General features: G+C 38.6%; 2 protein-coding genes and 1 gene segment (V, D, J or C); all 3 read left to right on the top strand.

The window, feature by feature from the left end:
- LOC101839749 (Ig lambda-1 chain V region S43) overlaps nucleotides 1–24,093 on the top strand; it is a 612,967-nt gene that overhangs the window by 507,988 nt on the left and 80,886 nt on the right. The gene's annotated exons all lie outside the window — the stretch shown is intronic.
- The window catches only part of LOC101841371 (Ig lambda-3 chain C region), a 388,037-nt gene that overhangs the window by 286,536 nt on the left and 77,408 nt on the right, over nucleotides 1–24,093 (top strand). The gene's annotated exons all lie outside the window — the stretch shown is intronic.
- Nucleotides 5,728–6,303, top strand: LOC110342308. The segment is given in 2 exon segments: nucleotides 5,728–5,819; nucleotides 5,925–6,303. Coding segments are annotated over 2 exon segments (390 nt in total).

Below are 24,093 nucleotides of genomic sequence, written 5' to 3'. Positions count from 1 at the left end.
GCATCACCATGAAGGAAACATTTGTTGCTGCCATGATACAGTATGTTTATACAATATAATAGATTCGTTGATAATAACAATGTTTATGTGTTCAAAATTCCTGTAAATAATATTAATTCAGGAATGTAGCATAATTTTTAAATATCTTGTGTGGCTAAAAGCACATGTCTGTAGTATATTCAAGTTTATTCCTATCACAAACCTATGTAGGGTAGCTCATAACTGCCTATAATTTGAGTCTGAGGTTATTCAAAGCTGTGGTGTGTGTGTGTGTGTGTGTGTGTGTGTGTGTGTGTGTGTGTACATTTGTGTGCCTGTATGTGTCTGTGTGTGTTTGCATTCACACACACAAGTAATTTATAATAAAACTAAATATACAGAATAGTTTTCAGTATGTAAAAAATCATTTCTTTAGCTTTGGGTCTTGAAATGTTTCCTAACACTTGCTAATCAGTGTCTCTATTAATAGTCTATATCTCCAGAGAAATAAATCTTTCTTTATCCCTCTGTCATTCTGTAAAGCATAAACTGTGACCAATCAAAATAACACCTGCAAGAAATGATCAAAAACAACACAAAAGTTATGCAAACAAAGAAAACTAAATGATAGAATTCTAGTGATGAGAAATATAAAGTTAACAGCAATTGTGAAGAGAAACTAAGGATTCTATAATTATGGAATAGAATCTCATTCCTAAAGATATTTGAAGAAAGTATCTATAGTCCAGTAGGGGGCACTGTGTACATATCAAAAATTGACCTGAAGCTGACTCCTGACTCATATTTAATCTCCTGGAACAAGGTTACTGGCCAGGAATTAGAGGCTGCAACTCAGAAGGTGTTCCTGTATCCCTGGCAATAGAGTCATCTACTGATAAGATGCAATATAGTGATGACAGGTGATAGTAAAAGACTTGTATTGCACGAAATCACCATTGGAGTCAAAGAGCACCTATGGGTGCTTGTGATCTCTGGAAATTAACAGCATGATCTAAATGTCTGTCACATTTCCCAGATTTCTTCCATCTCTGTCAATTATCAATGAGATTAAAGAGAACTGCCTTGGGATTGATCCTACACATTTCTTGACTCTTTCTTTTCAGCTATTCTTTTCAGGGTCTCTTCCTGAATTGAGGTGATGCTGGAGAATGACACTCTCCAGCAGTTCCTGATCTTTTATTTACCCACAGTTTCCAGAAGTAGTCTGGCCAACACTTTAGACTGGATTTCCCCAGCAATTAACAGGCATTCACACTACTGTCACTTGTTACCTTAAATATGATGATGTCCTGGGGTTCAGGGCTCCAAGCCTGAAAATCATGCTGAAGGCTATTATATGCTACATTACAATTATACTCAGTACAATGAGTCACAGATGAAGAAGCAAAACATAAACATGTATTTAAATGAGCCTGAGTATAAGTTCTGCCCTGTGACAGTGGGATCCCACGGCCAGGGCTGACACACTGAAGTTGACTGTCCACAGACAAGAAGATGGGGGAAGCCTGTGCCTTTATCTATGTTCTAGTTAGAGCCATCAAGGGGGGGGGATATATTTGTTAACTATTGTGATAGATATTTAAAAGTACAGAATTCAAATATCTTCTCCCTTAGTTGTGTCTTAGTTTGTAGCACTAGAGTCAACAGATATCCAGAGAGGAGCATTCTCAGTTATGTTCTTGTAAAAGTAGATCAAAGTGAAGTAGCTGCAAAAAAGAAAAAGAAGTCAAAGGATGTGGCTGAACAAGTAAGGATTCTAAGGGACTCAGCAAAGAGAGAGAGAGAGAGAGAGAGAGAGAGAGAGAGAGAGAGAGAGAGAGAGAGAGAGAGAAAGCTGTATGCCAATAGAGCACTGTCCTCTGAGTTGTCATCAGAGTTGGATTATGAAGAGGTGCAAGCAAAAAGGAAGAAAAGTGGTGACGAGTGGAGAGGACAAGGCCAAGAAGAGAAGGAAGCATAAGAAGCACAGCAGCAAGAAGAAGAAAAAGAAGGCTGCTGGTTCCAGTTCAGATTCACTGTAGTGTCTGGAAGACCAGCATCCTCATAGAGTGCAATGTCGAAGGAGCTCTCAACTGTGAAGACTATGACATATGGAGTAATGTGCATGAATTCCCTTGTGTTTAGACTTGTCCTGGACTAGTCACAGCCACTCGGACACTGCGGTGTGAAGGTCATGATGGTTGCCTGCTGCTTACCACCGTCCTCTTCCAGTTCTGGTGACTCTGGGAGATAGGACTTTGGAGTCATACTAGTGGTTATGGCATTTGGAATAAAGCTAATATTTTTTCTAGAAATACATAAGGCTAAATGATCAGAAACTGAATCTGGATCATCTTTAAGATGTAACCAGAAATAATAATTTTCAAAGTAGGGATTACATTAAAATTTCAAAATCCTTACTATGTAGATAAGTGTATTTTAATTTTTCCCCACGTATATACTGATTTACTTTGGGAAGGAGCTTTTTAAAGAGGGGGTGGTTTGCTATCTCTTTAGCCACCAGAACAGCGTGCCTTTGATCTCACACTACTTCTGTGGACATCGCAGCCATGTTTCTTGGGAGGCCAGAGCTGGGCACCGTCAGTCCTGCGCTTGCCTGAGGTTAGTGGCATGTCTCGACTCTGTTGTACATTGCTTTGTATGAACCAGAGACACCCAGCCCTTTGCAGCACGAGAGCGCCCCCAAAGCTCTGCAGCTTGCCTCCACTTCAGTAATAACAAGTGAATGTTTTTAGGGTTAGGTTGTGCTATGGCATTTGAATTGATTTTGCCTACACTTGGGCTTTGGGGAGGAATTGTTTGGTAGACACTGGTACTTTCATGAACTGATAGCTAACAATTCTAAAATGCATGTTTTATACAAGCTTTAACCAGTCAGAGGGTTTTTACGTAGCCAGTGATAGAGAATTTACATTTTGTATAGATTTTATTTAGGCTCCCATGTTTAGCTTTTAACTCCTGACTCTTGCTGGCTTCAGTTCATTACTGTGTTTAATGACACATTAACCAGACATTTAGCATGTAAAAAGCAGGACTTTTGGTTTTCGTTTTTAACAGCTTCATATTGAAGCTGAGACTTAACCACAAACAAGTTGAGTGGCAGGCCTGGTATGCTGCATCTCATTACATAAAGCTATGGCAGAATCTTAGTAAATAGAATGTTTTAAAAATTTGTTGTCTTTGTATATTAATAACAGATTATGACGTGTTAACTTACATGAGAACTACATTACTGCTCCTGTGTCATGCTGTACTGAGATTGTGTGCCTCATATATCTGAATTATTAGGAATGTTAAAAGGAATTGATCAGTCATTTTCATTTTACACTTTCATATAATAAGGTAATATGAAATATAATTATGTACAATTAAAAAAGTGAAGTGGCTGTCCATTCATAGTTTCTGATTATTTCTTTACTAGCTTTCATTTGAAGATAATGCAAATTCATTGTATAGTTTTAAAAGCCATGAATAATTTCTATTCTGGCTTTAGGTAAACATTTTTCCTCCTAAAAACATGATGCTGGCATGATAAATACAAATACCACAGAATGCAATCTCATTGATAATATCCTAAGCACTATTGCAAATGTCCTTAATCAGGTGAGCTCTTACTGAAGAACAGTGAGTTCTCCATGTCTTCATAAGATGCCTTAGAGAACACAGGGGGATGATAATGGATTGCCATGGGAAGGCTGATATGGATAACAGTGGCTTTGCAGCTACTGACCAATGATCACCTAAGATTATTCCCAAAAAGACAGGGATAGAGGAGGGAATGAAAGGGTACCATAGGGTGCTTATATCAGTATGTGTATTTTGAAAGTCTCTCCTCCATTAATGAGTATGAGATAACATGTTTCACTTGTGTTAACCCATACTATTTGCTGTATGTCCTTACTCTCATCCTGGCTAAATTACAAACCAAGAATTCATTTGTAAATTATTTCCATATTTGAACATATTACTTTCATCTTGATTCACATTTTATACCCAAGGACAGTAACATGTTAGCTCATATTTTTATCACATGTCTGTAACTAAAATTTAAGGTTAAACAGTTTACAGGCTGAAATGGTAAATATGTCTCTCGTCTTTCAATATTTTAATACCTTAGGCAAGGACAAAGAAGTGCATCTTCTAGAGGGTGCCGTTTTCTTCAATGGCATCCACCCTTGAATGTGTGAACATGCAAGTATTAACTTATTATTAGCAACTCAGTGTTGAATATTTTGTGAAGTATAAAGCACTAAGAGCTATGACTGTAGTTTTTAGTAGTAAAGTGTAAGAAACTTAATCTTGGCATGTAATGTTCAGCCTGGGATTCAGGAAGTCCTTTTGTTTCATATGGTGGGAGGAAACACAATAATTGGAGGAACCAGGAAAATTTCATAATCCAAACCACATCAGTTGTAGCCTGTGTTAGATCAGCATTTGTTAAAACTGAAGGTGCACAAGGACCCTGCATCTGTGGGTGTAAAGTAGGCTTAACACATCCTTGATTCATAAAGACCTCCTTCATAAGTAGAGCACACCGATACTTTAATGCCAACACTACTAATGAATGGCTAAAGTAAAGTGAAAACCACAGGAATAGAGAAAATTTTGACAAAACACTCACAAAAGAATCAGTCTTCAAATATTCATTTACATATTTATTTATTAATGTGCATGAGTGTGTGTGTGTGTGTGTGTGTTGTGTGTTATTTAAATTCCACAGCATGAATGTGACAGTTAGAGGAAAAGTTACTTAAACTGACTTTTTCTTTTAACTGTGGTTGTTCCAGGAATGAGTTCATATTGTTAAGATTGGCAGCAAGTGCACTCACATGCTGAGCCACGTTGCTGGTTGTAAGGGTCTCTGTAAGATACAATGTATACCTATATCCATATATTCAATCAGGTGTAGTAAAAGCCTATCTTTGTTCCTTTCTTCCTACTTCTCTGCCTCCCAACCTTCCGCCCTCCCTCCATAAATCAGTATGAGTTAGCATGTGTCACTTGTATTAACCCAAACAGTTAGTTGTACGCCATTACAAACCAAGCATTTGTTTGTAAATTATTTCTGTATTTGCACACATTTCTTTCATCTTGATTTACATTTTATGCCCAATGACAATAAGGAGTTAGTTCACACTTCTTATATTCTGCAAAAGGCCCCAGAGAAAGGAATTCCTTCTCACTGGGGTCTCAAGAGTAAGAGCTCCCTTCTCTTAGCTCAAGGCTGGAAATCACAGCTTCTGAATTTTACACAGCCTTTCCCTTTGGTCCAGTGCTGGGAGATTCCCTTTAATCATCTAACATTTGATAAAAATGCTAATTCAGATCATGGAGGTCCATTTGCCTCCCACAACTTATACTGGTTGCCATTGTTACAACAAGACTGCACTCTCAGACAAAAATGAAGAAAGCAGGAGAAAGGTTCAGAGAGTGCACCCCAATGTCGTGTTTTTCTCCCTTTTTACTACATTTATCAATTAAAATTTCTAGCTTAACTAGCCACACGAATGGAGATTTTCGTCCTAACATCCCTCTTCCCCTCTTAGATACTATAACCCCTTACTCCATTAACCACACAGCTGGGGCCACTGTTGTCTCTTGGGCAGCCTCAGGCAGGAAGTGACACCTAGACATTTGATGGCACACACACCTGACAAGGGATTTGCTTGATCAGGAAAAATTGCATAAAGGTTTCTGTCAGTTCTCTGAGAATTGTTGAAGGATAAGAGAGACACACACCATGTCTGTCTCAGCAGAGCTCAGTGGTGTCTGCACCATGGCCTGGACTCCTCTTCTCTTCTTCCTCCTTCATTGCACAGGTCAGGAGTCATCTGAACCCTGATCCCAGTTGAGGGAAAATATCTGACAGCCAGATACAATCTCCCCTCTCCATTCTGGGACATAATGTGTTTCTCTGTTTTCAGGGTCTTTCTCCCAACCTGTGCTGACTCAGTCACCCTCTGCCTCTGCTTCCCTGGGAGCCTCAGTCAAACTCACCTGCACGTTGAGTAGTGAGCACAGCACCTATGACATTGAATGGTACCAGCAACATCCGGACAAGGCTCCTAAATATGTGATGTATCTTAATAGTGATGGAAGCCACGGCAAAGGGGATGGTATCCCTGATCGCTTCTCTGGCTCCAGCTCTGGGGCTCACCGCTACTTAAGCATCTCTAACATCCAGTCTGAGGATGAAGCTATCTATTACTGTGGTGTAAGTGATAGCACTGGGTGAACACAGTGAACTGGATAAATGAGGAAGCTGCACAGGATCTATTTTTATTCTCTTGCTACAATGAATTGCATATAGTAATGAGAAGGAACATGTCAAGTTCTTAGCTATCACAGTCATTGGATATTTTCTTTTATTATTCATGGGGACAGACTAGGTCTAGCAATTTCTTCTGAATTCCCAAGGAAATAGAAGGGAAAGTTGGGATTGTATGGCGTGCACTACTCTGTAATAATAATGAATATGTAAAAGTCAAAACTGGCATGTGTACAGCTGAGGCGGTGAGAATATTCTTACAAATTGGAGCAAAGGCTCTCACTTTTACCACAATAGTTCATAGGAATATCTATTCTATGCAGCATAGCTTTTTTGTCTCATGCTCGAAGTGTAAGTGTAAGAAGCTAAGTGTAAGAACATTTAAAGTAGCAGTGTGGTTGAAGCCCTCTATTGCCAGAAAAAGAACAGGTACAGGTGTGAATATCATCCTTGAAAGTACGTGACTTCCATGTCCTACTGCCACACCCTCTTTACTTAGTAAGCCTAACTGAAAAACTGACCACCATGTGGTTTAGTGTCTGCCAAAATTATTTTTGAAGTTTTTATTAATTAAACTTATTCGTTTATCTTACATCTTGACTGCAATTTTTCTCCCCACCTCCCTCCCATTCTCCCCTTTGTCAGACACACACACACATACACACACACACACACTCACATACACATGCATATTAATAAATAAATATGTAAATGAATATTTGAAGACTGATTCTTTTGTGAGTGTTTTGTCAAACTTTTCTCTATTTCCTGAATAGAAAGGGCCAGGTATCCCATGAGTGTCTACAAAGCATGAGGCATATCAAGTTGAGGCAGGACTAAGCTCCTCCCCTCCTATTAAGTCTTGGTAAGGCAATACAGTATGAATAATAGGTACCCAAAGCCTGCCAAAATATCAGGGACAGGCCTCATTTCCACTGCTAGGAACTCCACAAGTACATCAAGTTATATAAATGTCACAAATATTTAGAAGATCTGGTCAGGCCTTTGTACTGACTTAACTATCAGTGCAATGTCTGTGAGCTCCTATGAGCCCAGGTTAATTGTCTCTATGGATTCCCTTGTTATGACCTTTGCCCCTTGGCTCATACAATCTTTCCTCCCTCTCTTCACCAGGATTCCCAGAGCTTGGCCAGTGCTTAGGTGTGGATCTCTGCATCTGCTTCCATCATTACTGGATGAAGGCTCTCTGATGACAATTAGGGTAGTCACTACTCTGAATACAGGGAGTTTTCCCTTGTACCATGTATCTACCTGACCACGCAATGCCTCCCCACACAGTATGAAATCTCTTTCATTATTCTATCATGCTTCCTTGCCCACAAGTTCATCTCCTCTTGTTCCTATCACAAACTACCTGCAGTTTACCAAGATACCTCTTCCATTTCCCCTTCCCAGTAAAATCCATGTGTATGGTGTTAGGTCCTCCTTGTTACCTAGCCTCACTGGGGGTGTGGATTGTTGCCTGGTTATCCTTCATTTTACAGATAATATCCACCTATGAGTAATTGTAAACCATATTTGTCTTTCTGGGTTTGGGCTACCTCAAGGGAGGAAGGGAGGAAGGGAGGGAGGGAGGAGGGAGGAAGGAAGAGAGGGAGGTTGGGAGGGAGGAGGGAGGAAGGAAGGGAGGGAGGGTGGGTGGAAGGAAGGGTGGGAGGAAGGAGGAAGGAAGAGAGTGAGGGAGGGGGAAAGAAGGAGTAAGTAAGGGAGGGAGGGTGGGGAGGGAGGGGAGTGGGAGGAAGGGAGGGAGGGAGGGATGTTATTGTTCTTAACAGATGAGTGATACACCATTGTGTAAACGTAATGACTTTTTATTCTTTCTTTGTTTGAAGGGCATCCAAGCAGTTTCCAAATTCTGGCTATTACAAATAATGCTGATATGAAGATAGTTGAGCAAGTATCGTTTTGATACAATTGATTATCCTTTGGGTATATTCCAAGATTGGTACAGCTGGGTCCTGAGATATACTGATTCCCAATGTCCTCAGAAATCACCATATTGTTTTCCAAAGTGGCTGTGCAAGTTTGCAATCCTACCAGCAATGTAGGAGTGTGCCTCTTCTCAGCATCCTCTCCAGCATGAGCTGTCAGTTGTGTTTTTGCTGTTAGCAATTGTGACAGGTGTGAAATGGAGTCTCAGAGTAATTTTGATTTGCATTTCCATGATGGCTAAGGATGTTGAACATTTCTTTCAGTGTCATCAACCAGTTGAGATTCTTTTGTTGAAAATGCTGTTTAGATCTATACACATTATAAAAATCAGATTATTTGGTATTTTGATGTCTAGTTTCTTCAGCTCTTTATATAATTTGGAGAGCAGCTCTCTGTGAGATGTGAGGTTGGTTAAGGTCTTTCCCAATTCTCTATACTACTGTTTTGTCTTATTGACAATGTCCTTTGCTTTACAGAAGCTTTTCAGTTTCAGGAGGTCCCATTTATTAATTGTTCAGTGTCTGTGCTACTGAAGTTCTATAAGGAAATAATTTCCACTTCCTTGTCTATGAGGTTCAGGTGATTGGGTTTATGTTGGTTGAAGTCTTTGATTCACTTGGACTTGAGTTTGTACAGGGCTATAGATATGGATTTGTTTTGCATTCTTCTAAATGCTGGCATCCAGTTATGGCAGCACCATTTGTTGAAGAGGTTTTCTTTTTTCCATTCTGTAATTTTAGATTCTTTGTGAAAAACCAGTTGTTCTTAGGTGTGTTGATTTCTGTCAGGGTCTTAAATTACATTCTATTGGTCCATCTGTCTGTTTTTGTGCCAACACCAAGCTGTTTTCATTTCAGTAGCTCTGTAGTAGAGCTATAAACCAGGAATTGTGATATTTCCATAAGTTCCTTTATTGAACAAGATTGTTTTGACTAGCCTGAGTTTTGTTGTGTATGAAGTTGAGCATTGTTCTTTCATGGTCTGCAAAGAATTGTGTTGGAATTTTGATGGGGATTTCATTAAATCTGTAGATTACTTTTTGTAAGATTGCCATTTTTCTTATGTTAATCTTAACAATACATGAAAACTGGAGGTATTTACATGTTCTGATATCTACTTTGGCTTCTTTCTTCAAAGATTTCAAGTTCCTGTCATAGAGGTTTTTCATTTGCTTGGTTAGAGCAAATTTTACAGTATTTGTGGCTATTGTGATGACTGTTGTTTCCCTGATTTCTTTCTCAGCTGGATTATTATTTGTATTTTGAAAGGCCATTGATTTTGTTGAGTTAATCTTGTATCCAGTCACTTTGCTGATTGTTTTTATCAGGTGTAGCCATTCCTTTGAGGAATATTTGGTGTAGATTATGTATATTATGATTTAATCTATGAATAGTAATATTTTCAATTTTTGTTTCCAATATGTATGCCCTAAATATTTTTGTTGGTTTATCAGTATAGCTAGAACTTGAAGTAATATATTGAATAGATATGGAGAGATTTGACAGTATTGTTACTGATTTAGTGGAATTATTTTGAATTTTGCTCCATTCAATTTGATGGTGACTACTGACTTGCTTTGTATTGATTTCATTAAGTTTATTTATGTTCTCTGTTTCTCTAATCTCTCCAAGACCTTTATCACGAAGAGGTATTAGATTTTATTAAATATTTTTAGCTTCCAATGAGATGATCATGTGAGGTTATTTTCTTTATGTTTGTTTATGTTATGATATTCATTGACATATTTTTATGTAGAATGATCCCTGCATCTCTGAGATGAAACTTGATTAGGTTGGATAATCTTTTTGATGATCCAAACTGATCTTGGATTCAGTTTGCCAGTATTTTATTGTGTATTTTTTAATTAATGTTCATGAGGGAAACTGTTTTTTTTTTGTTTTGTTTTGTTTTTTTGTTGATGTTTTTTAATTTTTATTTTTAAACTTAAATTTAAATTAGAAACAAGGTTGCTTCACATATATCAATTCCAGGTCCCTCTCCCTTACCCTCCTCTCCTCCCACGCCCTCCCACCAACCCCTCTAATATCCCCTCATTTCCCCAGGGAGGCTGAGGCCCACCATGGGGGTATTCATAGTCTGTCATTTCATCCAGGGTAGGGCCTAGACCCTCCCCTGGGAATCCAGGGTGAGAGTGCATCTCTCATTGTTGGATGGGTGCCCAAAGTCCATTTGTATGCCTGGGATAAATACTGATCTACTACCCAAGGCCCAATAGATTACCCAGGCTTCCTCACTGACACCCACATTCAGGGGTCTTGATCAGTCCCATACTGGAATCACAGCCATCAGTCTGGGATTCAAGAGCTAACCCTTGTCAGGTCAGATGCTTCTGGGGGATAAACCAGCCCAGTCTTAACCCCTTTGCCCATGAGTCCTCCCTCTCTGTCACTGGATTCCTTGAGTTCAGCTCAGGGTTTAGCTGTGGGAATCTGCCTCTGCTTCCATCAGCCATTGAATGAAGGTTCTGTTTCCCAGAGTCTCTGGTCATGGGATTGTAGGCTGGCACTCCCCAGATCTATGTCTAAAATCCATATATGAGAGAGTACATGCCATGTTTCTCTTTTTGTGACTGGGTTACCTAGCTCAGGATGGTTTCTTCTAGTGTCATCCATTTGCCTGCAAATCTCAGGATTCCATTGTTTTTTTCTGCTGAATAGTACTCCATTGTATAAATGTACCACATTTCCTCTATCCACTCTTCGGTTGAGGGGCATCTAGGTTGCTTCCAAGTTCTGGCTATTACAAATAATGCTGCTATGAACATAGTGGAACAGATGTCCTTGTTGTATGAATATGAATCTTTTGTATATATGCCTAAGAGTGGAGTTGTTGGGTCTTGTAGTAGGTTTATTCCCATTTTTCTGAGGAATCTCCATGCTGGTTTCCAAAGTGGCTGTACTAGTTGGCACTCCCACCAGCAGTGGGGGAGTGTTCCTGTTTCACCACAACCTCTCCAGCATAAATTGCATTGGTGTTTTTGATTTTAGCTATTCTGACAGGAGTGAGATGGTATCTCAAAATTGTTTTGATTTGCATTTCCCGATGGCTAAGGATGTTGAGCACTTTCTCAAGTGTCTCTCGGCCGTTTTAGACTCCTCTATTGAGACTTCTCTATTTAGTTCTGCAGCCCACCTTTTGGATCCTTTGGTATTTTGGAGACTTGCTTCCTGAGTTCTTTGTAAATTTTGGAGATCAGCCCTCTGTCAGATGGGGGGTTAGTGAAAATCTTTTCCCATTATGTGGGCTGCCTTTTTGGGAAATTGGTATTAATTTGATTTCTTTGTTGCGTCTTGTGTGTGTGTGTTGTTTTTTTAAATCAAGGTGTCTGCAGTCTCACAAAAAGAACTTGGCAAAGTTCCTTCTGTTTCTAGTGTGTGGAACAATTTGAGGAGTAGTGGTATTAGCTCTTCTTTAAAGTCTGGTCGAATTCTGTGCTGAAATATTCTGGTTTCCTTCTTCGTTTCTTTTTTTTTTTTTTTGGTTGGTTGTTTGGTTGGGTGTCTTTTAATAACTGCTTCTATTACCCTAGAGAATATTGCTAGGATCCAGCCTCAGCTTGGTTTCCAGTCCTGAAATGGGGAATGGACATTGGTATGAAGAAATGTATTGTCTGACCACCAATGCATTTCACACAAGTGGCCAGCTCTGAATATCTCCACACTATGGCTAACTTGGGTGGCCAGCCTCCGGTCAACACCCAGGATATACAAAAAAGCAAGTATATAGTGAGTGATTAGGAAAAGGTCTTATCTATCTGAAGGTTATACTATTTCTATCTGAGGAGAAAAATAAGAAAACACAGGTGTTTTCTGATGATAACTTTCTCTTTACTTCATCTTGGAAATCCTCTCTGAAAATCTTTGTTTCCAGGTAACTACACTCTTTACATACAGCTACATAACTTTCTTTACCTACATATTTCCCCTATATATTCATACATATCTATACACAGTGACATATATTTTTACATGACTATACATCTTTCTTTTACACACATTCGTCTTCTGTATCTCTTTTCTATACTGCTTTATAGTCATTGCCTCAACACACTCACAAGTCTCCACACAGTGACAGCTATGCATCTCAGTTACATAGCTCTCACATCATACAGCACTTTACACAGTTCCTATGCTCAGTTGCTTTCTGTAGCAGCAGCTCTTTCACACAGTTCTGTCCCACAATGACTCAGACACACACACGCCTCTTCTTCATCATCATTCACTCATTCTTTTCTCATGCATTAATTTACTCTTTCACACTTCTTTCATGTCTCTTCTTTATCTCTCCAGCCTTCTCTGCCTGTCAATTGAACTGTATTCTCAATCAGCACACACAAACATATTCAGTCTTTGCATAGCTCTTATATGCCTATGTACAAAATGTCAACTGGTGCAGGAAAGTATGTCTACTAAAGTTGCTTCTTTCCTTGCCTTGAATCAGCAAAACACCTGGAAAAATAACCTCATGTATATGACTCAAGGGGCAACCAAATATTCATCTCCAGGGGCATGCAGAAAGCATCGAATTTGTTCTTAATTCTAAGATTAGCTGTCTTTGTAAAAGGCTTTCTTTGTGACTGAGAATCCTATGTCAGTCTGAGTAATGTAATATATCCTAGCATTATTTGTATTCATCAAAATTATACAGTTAGTCAGAAATCATCTTCCTGACTTTGCACAGATGTATATCTGCTCAACAAATATAAACCACATCACCAAAGGGCTGTTGAAAGAACCTCACAGCTGTTCATATTAGGGAAGTATAGTAATGGTATTTGAGAAAATTACAGACAAAAACAAACACTCATTTACAGTCTGTAATATTACAGCTTTGCCAAGTAAGCCTACCCTACAGGGAATTAATTATACATCTGGTGGGTCAACTTGTTAAATATTAGTTGTCAATTACATAGTCATTTGGGGTTGAAGGGTGAGAGAATCTGGAGGAACAAAAACTTTTGTCTAAAAAATGGCTCCACCACCTTGGTGCATGAACTTCCACATAAAACCTGACAAAAGTTTTAAAAAGTATTCTAAACAAAAGAAAAAACACATGCACAGTTTCTTGGTAGCAGCATTTTCTTGGCTGGGCTCTGCTTTCTAGAAACAAGCAGAAGCTCGACACTTCACTAAGGGAGGCTTCCTGACTCAGAATTAGTGGTAAAACAAAAAGCAGGGCTCTGTTAAAAGGCCCTACTACCAAACAATTAAATAGTGCTGCAAGCTTCTTGCTGGCAGCTTCAACAAGAGTAGAGGTAGTAGGCACATCTCCCAGTGCTGGCAGTAAACCTACCTCCACCATGCTGTAAAGACAGCAGCTCAAATGTCCTCTTTAATCTTAGCAATGCTGTTTAGCAGATTAAGAATCATGTGTTCAGGAAAAGGTAGGATATACACTAAAGAAAGAGTCAGAAGGAAAAAAATCTCTAAATGGATTATAGTGTGTTTAAAAATATTTGTAGACTTGGAAAAAAAGGGATAGAGAAAGTCTTTAAAAGAAAGAAAAGAAATAGAGTAGCTGGTGAGTGGTGGCACTTGCCTTTAATCCTAGCACTACAGAGGCAGAGGCAAGCATATCTCTGTGATTTCAAGGTCAGTCTGGAGTGCACAGTGAATTCAAGGGCAGCCAAAGTTACACAGAGAACCCTGTCTCAAAAAATGAAAAATATAAAAGTAATAGAATAATAAAATGTTACATAAAGATGGACAGTACACAGAGACTCTGGATAATGTATGTTATTGTGTTGTCTGTGAATTTTTTTGTTGCTGAGAAAGGAGAAACAACTGCTAAAAGACATTTCATTATAAATGCTGCTGAATTAATCCAATTTATATATTTTTAAAAATGCCTTAAATTCTAAATATGTCTAAGAACATGTTTCTTTGGAAAAGAGAGTGTGTTATTATTTCCACAGAAGATGAAAAGCTGTGAATTCATTTGAAACTAATATGGTTTGAAGCCGGGCATTGGTGGCGCGCACCTTTAATCCCAGCACTCGGGAGGCAGAGACAGGCAGATCACTGTGATTTCGAGACCAACCTGGTCTACCGAGTGAGTTCCAGGACAGGCTCCAAAACAATACAGAGAAACCCTGTCTAGAAAAACCAAAAAAAATATGGTTTGATCAAGAAAGACCCCCCCCTGAAGCATTAGCCCAGATGATCTAGCATCCAAAACAGCTGAAATGAGCAGCCTCAGACTACTATAGCCAGGGTTTGGCCAGGTTTCTGGGGTTTTTCAGGATCCCTATGGTATTGATAGCATCCCCAAAGAGCAGGAAGCAGTTTGGAGACAACAACATACAAATTCCCAAATATTGTTTATAAATACTTATTCTCATTTAAACCGGATTGATTATAAACAGTTAATGATCATAATGAATCTCCTTCTAAGGAAAAAAGTAGAATATGACATAGAGATGAATAATTTGTATTGGTATGAGTTTTTATTTATTGATAAAGATTTAAGATAAATTTTGTTATGTGTATACTGCTACACTTGTTTAGGTATTGTGTTTATACAATTCATTTAAAATATAATGTATAATTAAATGAAGATTGTAGTCGGCTAAAAAAATCAAAACTTATAGTTATGTTAGTTAGATTTTCTAGATTTACAGATACATTTCAAATAGATAGATATTCTTCAAACCTTTCAAAAACCTACAAAATATGGCATTTAAAATGGTTTAGAGTTTTTCTTGACAATGGGACACAACTGCTCCTGGTCACACCAATTACTTCAGAGAGGAAAATGAGAATCAAAGAAACACATTATGGAGTTTGTCATTCAATATGGCAAGAAACTGTTCTTGCCTGGACTATTTGACTGTGTTTTGTATAAACTTGACATGCAGAACCCATATGTGACTGTTGAACGTGAAAAATCAAAACAAAATGTGACAGTCTTTTAGGGTTTCTTGTTCTTAAAAGAGTCTGTCAAGATTCTTCAGGACACAGAGAAAAATAACAAACTGCCAACACAGATGGGAAGTTTCCATATTTCCTGCTTTGCTGAGAAGTCTGTCAGACTCTCCTGGCCTGTAGTCTAAAAATGGATGCCCCAATATTACAGTAGAACTTTGGGCTTTGGGTGACTGTACAGGCAGAGAGATGTCTCTGTCAATTCTGGAGTTTATATATTATCCTTCTGAGGCCTCGATGGAGTTAAAGACAGATAGTTACAGTTAATGTTTTCCTTAGTGTAGGGTAAAAGATAAGTTATGTATAATACTTTAGACTAATAGGGTATTTTCTTTAAAATTTGTCCAATTTTAATTGACTAAATATTGTTATCTATAGTTATTACTTGATAACTGTTTTGTTATATATAATTTTACTATGTTAAAATTAATACCTTTCTTTTTATTTAGAAAAGAAGAAATGATGGAGAATGTCCTTCTGAATATATATCTCCTACTGATTGAGGAATATTACACTGATTTTCCAATAGCCAGGCAGAGCATAGGTGGGGCTACCAGACCAGGAGAAGGCTGGGAGAGGAAGGCAGAAAGAGATAGTAGGGAGATGCCATGCTGCCAAAGGAGTAACATGCCAGATTACAGGTAAACCACAGCCTAGTGGAAATACATAGATTAATATAAATAGGTTAATAAAGAAGATAGAGCTAGCCAATAAGAATCCTAAGCTATTGGTCAACAATTTAATAATGAATGTTTCATCTGTGTGTTTATTTGTGGCTGAAGGGTGTTGGAATCTGGCAGGACAGAAATTTTTATCTACAGATCATAATATCAGAATCATAGTTATAGTTTATGTAGAAGGATAATGGGTCAATTTTATAGACAAAATCTTCAACAGGATCAAAAAATGCATCCCTAAACTCAAGATTTTGATGTCTAAATTCTGGTAGAGGTTTAAGTATCACACGGTATACAAAACTTATAAGACCAGTGAAGATACTCTTTACAGCATATTATGCCTGAAAGAACTCCTGTGAGTTTGAGAATGCTGAGCATGGCTCTGGCAGGCTTTACCCTTCTATTCCATCCCCTCTGCCTTGCTAAAAACCATTAGTTTACATCCTTAAAGCTATCCACCAAGAACTATTCCCTTATTTGGCCTCCTCCTCCTCCTGAGGCTGATTTCCAAAATCAAGCAACCAAAGACCCCTTTGGGTCACCAAAATATCATGCTCAATTAAAATTGTACACCTCATCTTAACATGGGGTTTCGCCTTTTACCTTTAAAAACTGTTGTTTGCCTATGAACCGCATCTGTCTCCACTCTATCCAGAGGTAGTCCTTTGTCTTCTGGTACAAATAACTCTGCCTGCTTTCCCTTGTTACCTTTCCCTCTACATCTTGTCTTAGTCCCTTACCCTTAGCCTTTTTCGATCTAGGGCAAATATATTTCTATTTGCTGATAAATTGATCTTGGGGTCCTGAGCTGATACTTTTTCTCTAAATGCCTGAAACACTAAATATGTAGAACAAAGGAAAAGTATTGAAAAGTATAAGAAAAACCCACCAAAGATCATAAAGGTAATCCATTAGTATAACAACTGATTTCTCACTGGAATCTTTAAAACCCAAAAAAGTCTGGAGCAGTGTTCTTCAAGGTAAAGGTAATGAATGTCAACCTAGATTACTGTACACAGAAAAACAGTGTGTCACAGTAGGAAAACCAATAAATAAGCTACATAATGCAAACAAACTAAGAGAATTCATGTCCACCCAACAAACCTTAAACTTAAAGAATAGAATAAATTATTTATAGCAAATGGGACAAGGAATCATGAGGTATCACCATGCTAGTATCCAACAAAAATAGATTTCACATGAAAATTAATAAGAAGAGTATTCATAAAAAGTAGACAACTGAATGTGAAGACAAGATGAATTTCAACTCAGTTAACAGAGGGTGAAATAGATACTATGCTTTCTCCTAAAGGCAGGTCACCTGGACAAAAGTAAACATATAAATGTCAGAGCTAAATGACACCATAACCAAGTGTATCTAATAGATATTTAGAGAATATTCCACACAAACACCAAACATACACTCATCTCAGCAGCTTGAGAAACACCTCTGTAATAGGCCACAGCCTGGGAGCCAAATCAAACCTTAACAAATTAAAAAAGTGAGATAACTTCTGTGTTCTGCCTAATCACAGGGCAATGAAATTTAAATGTAAAAGCAAACAAATCCTCAGTCATTACACGAGCCTTTGTGGATTGAAATATATAGTACTGAATGTAGAATGGGCAAAGAAGAAATTAAAGAGAGTGATTCAAGAGAGAAAAAATACTGATATAAATCAAAGTACAAAGCAAAACACTGAAACAAATCTCTGGGGTACACTAAGAGCAGTCCTAAGAGGGCAATTATAGCCACAAATGTCTGTGTCAATAATATTCAGAAAAAAATATCATAAATAACTGAATGTTAGAAATCAAGGAATCAATTGAGTAGATGGGCAGAAATAATAAAAATTATTGACCTAAGTTAGTGAAAACAATAAAAGAAAATCATACAAAGAAAATCAACAAATTTAAGAGCTGGACTTAGAGAAGATAACAAAAACTAACAGAACATGGATCCAATTAACAAGAGAGAGAGTTAATCCAAGTTAATTGGAGTTGTCAGAAAACTATTACAGGAACCATAAAAGAAAATTTGAATTCTGAAAATTTTTGAAACTATTAGAATAGAAAATTTATTTTCACTTGTCTTTTATGCTTTAGTTTTTGAATAATTTATTATATTTTTCATACAATGAAATGAATGGATTTCGAGAGTCAATCAAACTAAAGTTTAAATGTCAACAAGTTAGACCCATAATAAATTAAAAAGAATGAAAAGTAACAAAGTTTTTTTATGAAAAACAAATGAGAAAAACCAAAACCTCAAGTCCGCATGAGTTCACAGCAGAATTCTACTAAACTTTCAAAGAAGAACTAATGATTTTTCTTAAGTTATTTTAAGAAAAGCCTTAGGAACACTTCCAAGCTACTTCTATGGAGTCATTAAGTATACTATACTTTTAAAGCAAAGAAGGCATCACAATAATGTTGTTTTTTTCTCAAGGATGTGGAGATACAGATCTGCTGGAATTTGCTCTCAAGATAAGGAAGGGGTCCTCAGAGTCAGTGAACTGTGCCCCACTGTTCTATAGATATAGGGAAGTGCTCGTTCCTACGTAATACTTTAAATATAGTAGAGACATTGTTTCACAGGGGGAGACATCTCCTGATGACATGTGTGGTATTATGGGTTTGAAGATTGTGAGACAGCTTGCATAAGCTTATGTATAAAAGGTATGTAAAAATAAAGTTTGACATGCAGTTGCTTCTACTCTGCATCCTCTGTATCCTGATTTCAGTGAGACCTTACCCAGGGACCCTAACACACTAGACGTTGACACAAGGATACAGAGATGATTCAAGCTGTATAAACCAACAAATATATTGAATTAACTTAAAGACAAAAACTGCATTATCATCTCAATGAGTGCAGAAAAATATTTGGCAAAATTCAATGTACTTTCATAATAAAAATTCTAGAAAAAAAGGACTTTAAAGAGTATAGTTCATCATGAATAATGATATGTGTAATAAATGAAAAACTAAGGTGAGAAAAATTTGAAGTAATCCCATGAAACATATGAATGAGATTGGGGTATCTACTATCCCTACTCCTTTTAATGCAGTTTTTGACATACTAGCTGCAGCAATAAAATAACAGGGAAATTAAAGAGATACAATTGAGGACAAAGTGATGTATCTCTATTTCCAGATGATATGGTAGTATATAAATGAAATCCCAGAAATGATCCACAGTATCAGCAAAGTGAAGCAACATAAAACCAATGTGCAAAAAAAACACTCACTTAGAGGAGGCAGGGAGTCCAGGGAAGCAGCTGTTCCTGAGGCAGCATCAGGTAAACAGGCCGGCTTCCCGGCCTGTGTTCCAGTGCCTGCGGATCGCCTGGGAACTGCACAGAGCTCCCAATCCCGGTGGGAGCCAAGCACACCAAACTCCAGGTCTTCTCTTCCACCAACGCGACCATGAAACCAGAGGAGCCAGGGAGACCAGGGGAGTAGCTGTTCCGGATCAGGTACAACAGGTCCAGGGGACCAGGTAGGAGGCTAAGCGCCCCAGATTCCTGTTCTTCTCCACCCACGGGACCAGAACGAGGACAAGGAAGAGAAGAACCACCAGATTATTGCACTTGCTAGCACCCACCAAAAGGGAACTCTGGTCCCCAGACCAGTAAGGGGCTCTTTCGGCACCCACCAGAAGAAGAGATGGGAAAGAGACAATACAAAAACACACTCAGCAACAGAAAAACAAATATGACACCGCCAGATTCGAGAGACTCCACACCAGCAAGACTCCAACATTCCAATGTGAACAAAGCAGAAGAGAACGACCTTAAGACCATTTTCTTGAAAATGATAGAGGCCCTAAAAGAGGATATATGAAAATCCCTCAAAGAAATGGAAGAAAAAACAAACCAAAAAATGCAAGAAATGGAAGAAAAAACAAAGCAAAAAATGCAAGAATTGGAAGAAAACAAACAAACCAAAAAAGGCAGGAAATGGAAGAAGAAACGAAGCAAAAATGCAAGAAATGGAAGAAAAAACAAAGCAAAAAATGCAAGAATTGGAAGAAAAAACAAACCAAAAAAAGCAGGAAATGGAAGAAGAAACAAAGCAAAAAATGCAAGAAATGGAACAAAAAGCAAACCAAAAAGTGCAAGAAATGGAAGAAAGAACAAACCAAAAAATTCATAAAAGGCAACAAATGGACGAAAAGATAAACTGAAAATTGCAAGAAGCATTGCAAGCACTGCAAGGGTTGGAAACTTAAATAGAAACAATAAAAAATACAATCTGAAGAAAGGCAGAAAATAAAAAGCTGGACAAACACTCAGGTACTAACGATACAAGCATTACCAACAGAATAGAAGAGATGGAAGAGAGAATCTCAAGTGTTGAAGATACACTAGGAGAAATGGATTTATCAACCAAAGAAAACCTTAAGTCCAACAAATCCTTAACACAAAACATCCAGGAAATTTGGGACACCATGAAGAGACCAAACCTAAGAATAATAGGTATAGAAGAAGGAGAAGAAATCCACCTCAAAGGGGCAGAAGGTATATCCAACAAAATAATAGAAGAAAATTTTCCCAACCTTAAGAAAGACATGCCAATAAAGGCACAAGAAGCCTACAGAACACCAAATAGAGTGGACCACAAAAAAAAAATCCCCTCGCCACATAGTAATCAAGACGCAAAACATACAGAATAAAGAAAGAATATTAAGAGCAGCTAAGGAAAAAGGTCAAGTAACATATAAAGGCAGACTTATCAGAATTACACCTGACTTCTCCATGGAAACTCTGAAAGCCAGAAGGTCCTGGATAGATATTCTACCTACACTAATAGACCATGGATGCCACCCCAGACCACTATACCCGGCAAAGCTCTCAATCACTATAGACGGAGAAAAAAAGATATTCCATGACAAAACTAGATTCAAGCAACACGCTTCCACTAACCCAGCCCTACAGAAAATTTTGGAAGGAAAACTCCAACCCAAGGAAGCTAACTACAACCAGAAAAACATAGGCATTAGAGAATCCCTCTCTACCAACAGCCAAAAGAATAAAGTGGTGAAATTCCACAGATAATTCCACCACCAACAACCATTGCAAATCGAAGAAGGATGAGCAATCAATGGTCGTTAATATCCCTCAATATTAATGGCCTTAACTCACCCATAAAAAGACACAGACTACCAGAATGGATTCAAAGACAGAACCCTTCCTTCTGCTGCATACAAGAAACACACCTCACCCTCAAAGCCAGACATTACCTGAGAGTTAAAGGTTGGGAAAATTTTTTTCAATCAAATGGACCAAAGAAACAAGTAGGGGTAGCAATCCTAATATCTAACAAACTAGACTTTAAAATAAAATCAATCAAAAGAGATGAAGGAAGTAATTCCATACTCATCACAGGTGAAACCCACCAAGATGAAGTGTCTATCCTGAACATCTATGCCCCAAATACAAAGGCATCCACATTCGTAAAAGAAACATTATTAGAGCTTAAATCTCATCGAAAGCCTCACACAGTTATAGTGGGAGATTTCAACACACCACTCTCACCACTAGACAGGAATACCAGACAGAAACTCAACAAAAAGCAAAGGGTCTAATAGAAGTAATGACCCAACTGGGATTAACAGACATCTATAGAACATTTCATCCACATAAAAAAATATACCTTCTTCTCACCACCACATGGAACCTTCTCAAAAATCGACCACATACTTGACAACATATCAAACCTCAGCAGCTACAAAAAAAATTGGAATAACTCCATGCATCTTATCAGACCACCATGCTTTAAAATTAGATATCAACAGCAATACAAATTGCAGAAAACCTACAAACTCATGGAAATTTAATAATGCTCAACTGCACCATCCCTGGGTCAGAGAGGAAATGAAAAAAGAAATTAAAGACTTCCTCGAATTCAATGAGAATGAAGACACAACATACCCAAACCTATGGGACACTTGGAAAGCAGTGCTACGGGGGAAGTTCATAGCACTAAGTGCCCACATGAAGAAACTGGAGAACAGTTATACTAGAGAATTAACAGCACAGCTGAAAGCTCTAGAACACAACGAAGCAAACTCCCCCAGGAGGAGTAGACGCCAGGAAATAATGAAATTTAGGGCTGAAATCAATAAAGTAGAAACTAGGAAAACAATACAAAGAATCAATGAAATGAAGAGTTGGTTCTTTGAGTAAATCAACAAGATAGACAAACCTTTGTCCAAACTTACCAAAGAGCGGAGAGTGAATATGCAAATTAACAAAATCAGAAATGAAAAGGGGGACATAACAACAGACTCTGAGGAAATCCAGAGAATCATTAAGTTGTCAGGAACCTCCAGCCATCAGTCAGCTAGGCTGTATCACGTACTCATAGAGAAGACGTGACACTAAGACCACCCTGCCACCCCTTCTGACATAAAGCATATTCCAAGTAACAAGCCTGGGGTTTACCAGTCAGTTAAAGATTAGCTTAACTGGAAAAACTGCAAGACCTCAGAAGATAGGCCTGAGCAGTAGTAAATTGTAATAGATAGGATCAGACCCTGCTGTCAGGTTAACAAGCAACATAGGAATTCTTACCCCTGACCTCTTGCCCTGTAGATTAGGTAGCCAGGCAACGCAGCAGACCACCTCTCCCACTGACCTCTTGCCCCTGCAGCTGCAAGCACATCCTCCGCCTTTCCCTCCTCAGTTCTCCTATATAAATCCCCTTGTGATGAAATAAAGTTGTCGCCTTGATCAGAATCCTGTCTTGGCATCCATTCCTGTATCCCCTGTCCTCCATCTTTCTCCTAGGTGTCCACCAGACCCATGTTGAATGTCCTGCAGGTCGGGACATATTTGGCGCCCAACGTGGACTGAAGTCGGATAGCCAGGAGGAAGACGCCGCTCACGGAGTGAAGGGCCCTTCCAGATCGTCCCCCAGAGGATGGCACAGTCTTCATTTCGGTGACCCGCCGAAAAGAGCAAGACAGACGAGGTGGTGAGCAACGGCGCAGATCTTACGGCCAATGTAAGTGATGGGACAGGCATTCTCTCAAAAGTCTCTCTTTATTTCCAGGCTCAAGGAAGCCCTCAGGATACGAGGAATTAGGGTAAAAGAAAAGGATCTTATTCAATTCTTTAATTTTGTAACTACTGTTTGTCCTTGGTTCCCTGAGGAGGGAACTATTGATGAAAAGACCTGGTGCAGGGTTGGTGACTGCTTTCAAGATTATTATAGGGTGTTTGGTCCGGAAAAAATCCCTGTCAGTGCCTTTAACTATTGGAACCTAATTCAGGGCATCCTCAAAACAACCTCACAATGGCCAGACCTTCAAAAACTAGTGTCAGAGGGAGAACATTCTCTTAAAAATGCCCCTTCCCGGCCCCTGTCTGTGGCCAAAACTTCTTCCCTTGAGGAAGGACCTTTAGGTGCTAATAGTAAGCTCTCCCCCTCTCCCTCGGTCATTATTAATATGGGAAACGAAGCCCCAGAGGAGAATCTCCCTTGCCTCGATTCTGTTCCACCTCACAAACTTTACCCATCCCTTTCCCCATTAAAATCTTCACAGACCTTGAAAGGACAATAATCAAATTTGTATGGAAAAACAAAAGACACAGGATAGACAAAACAACCCTGTTCAACAAGTCAACGTCCAGAGGCATCTCCATCGCTGACCTCAAGCTCTGTTGTAGAGCTATAGTCCTGAAAACAGCTTGGTATTGGCACAAAAATAGACAGGTAGACCAATGGATCGAATTGAAAACCCGGATATTAACCCACACACGTACGAACATCTGACCTTTGACAAAGAAGCTAAAAATATACAATGGAATAAAGAAAGCATCTTCAACAAATGGTGCTGGCATAACTGGAGGCTGGCATGTAGAAGAATGCAGATCGATCCATGTTTATCGCCATGCACAAAACTTAAGTCCAAATGGATCAAAGACCTCAACATAAATCCAGCCACACTGAACCTCTTAGAAGAGAAAGTGGGTCGTACCCTTGAACGAATTGGTAAAGGAGACAGCTTCCTGAACATAACACCACTAGCACAGACAGTGAGATCAACAATTAATAAATGGGACCTACTGAAACTGAGAAGCTTCTGTAAGGCAAAGGACAAAGTCAGCAAGACAAAAAGGCAGGCCACAGAATAGGAAAAATATTCACTAGTCCCACATCTGACAGAGGGTTGATCTCCAAAATTTACAAAGAACTCAAGAAGCAAGTCTCCAAAACATCAAAGGACCCAATTAAAAAGTGG

The sequence above is a fragment of the Mesocricetus auratus genome, unplaced genomic scaffold (assembly GCF_017639785.1).
Source record: "Mesocricetus auratus isolate SY011 unplaced genomic scaffold, BCM_Maur_2.0 Super-Scaffold_100008, whole genome shotgun sequence".
In the NCBI taxonomy this organism is placed as follows: domain Eukaryota; kingdom Metazoa; phylum Chordata; class Mammalia; order Rodentia; family Cricetidae; genus Mesocricetus; species Mesocricetus auratus.
Note: the sequence above shows the minus strand (reverse complement) of the source record. Positions and strands in the feature narration are given on the sequence as shown.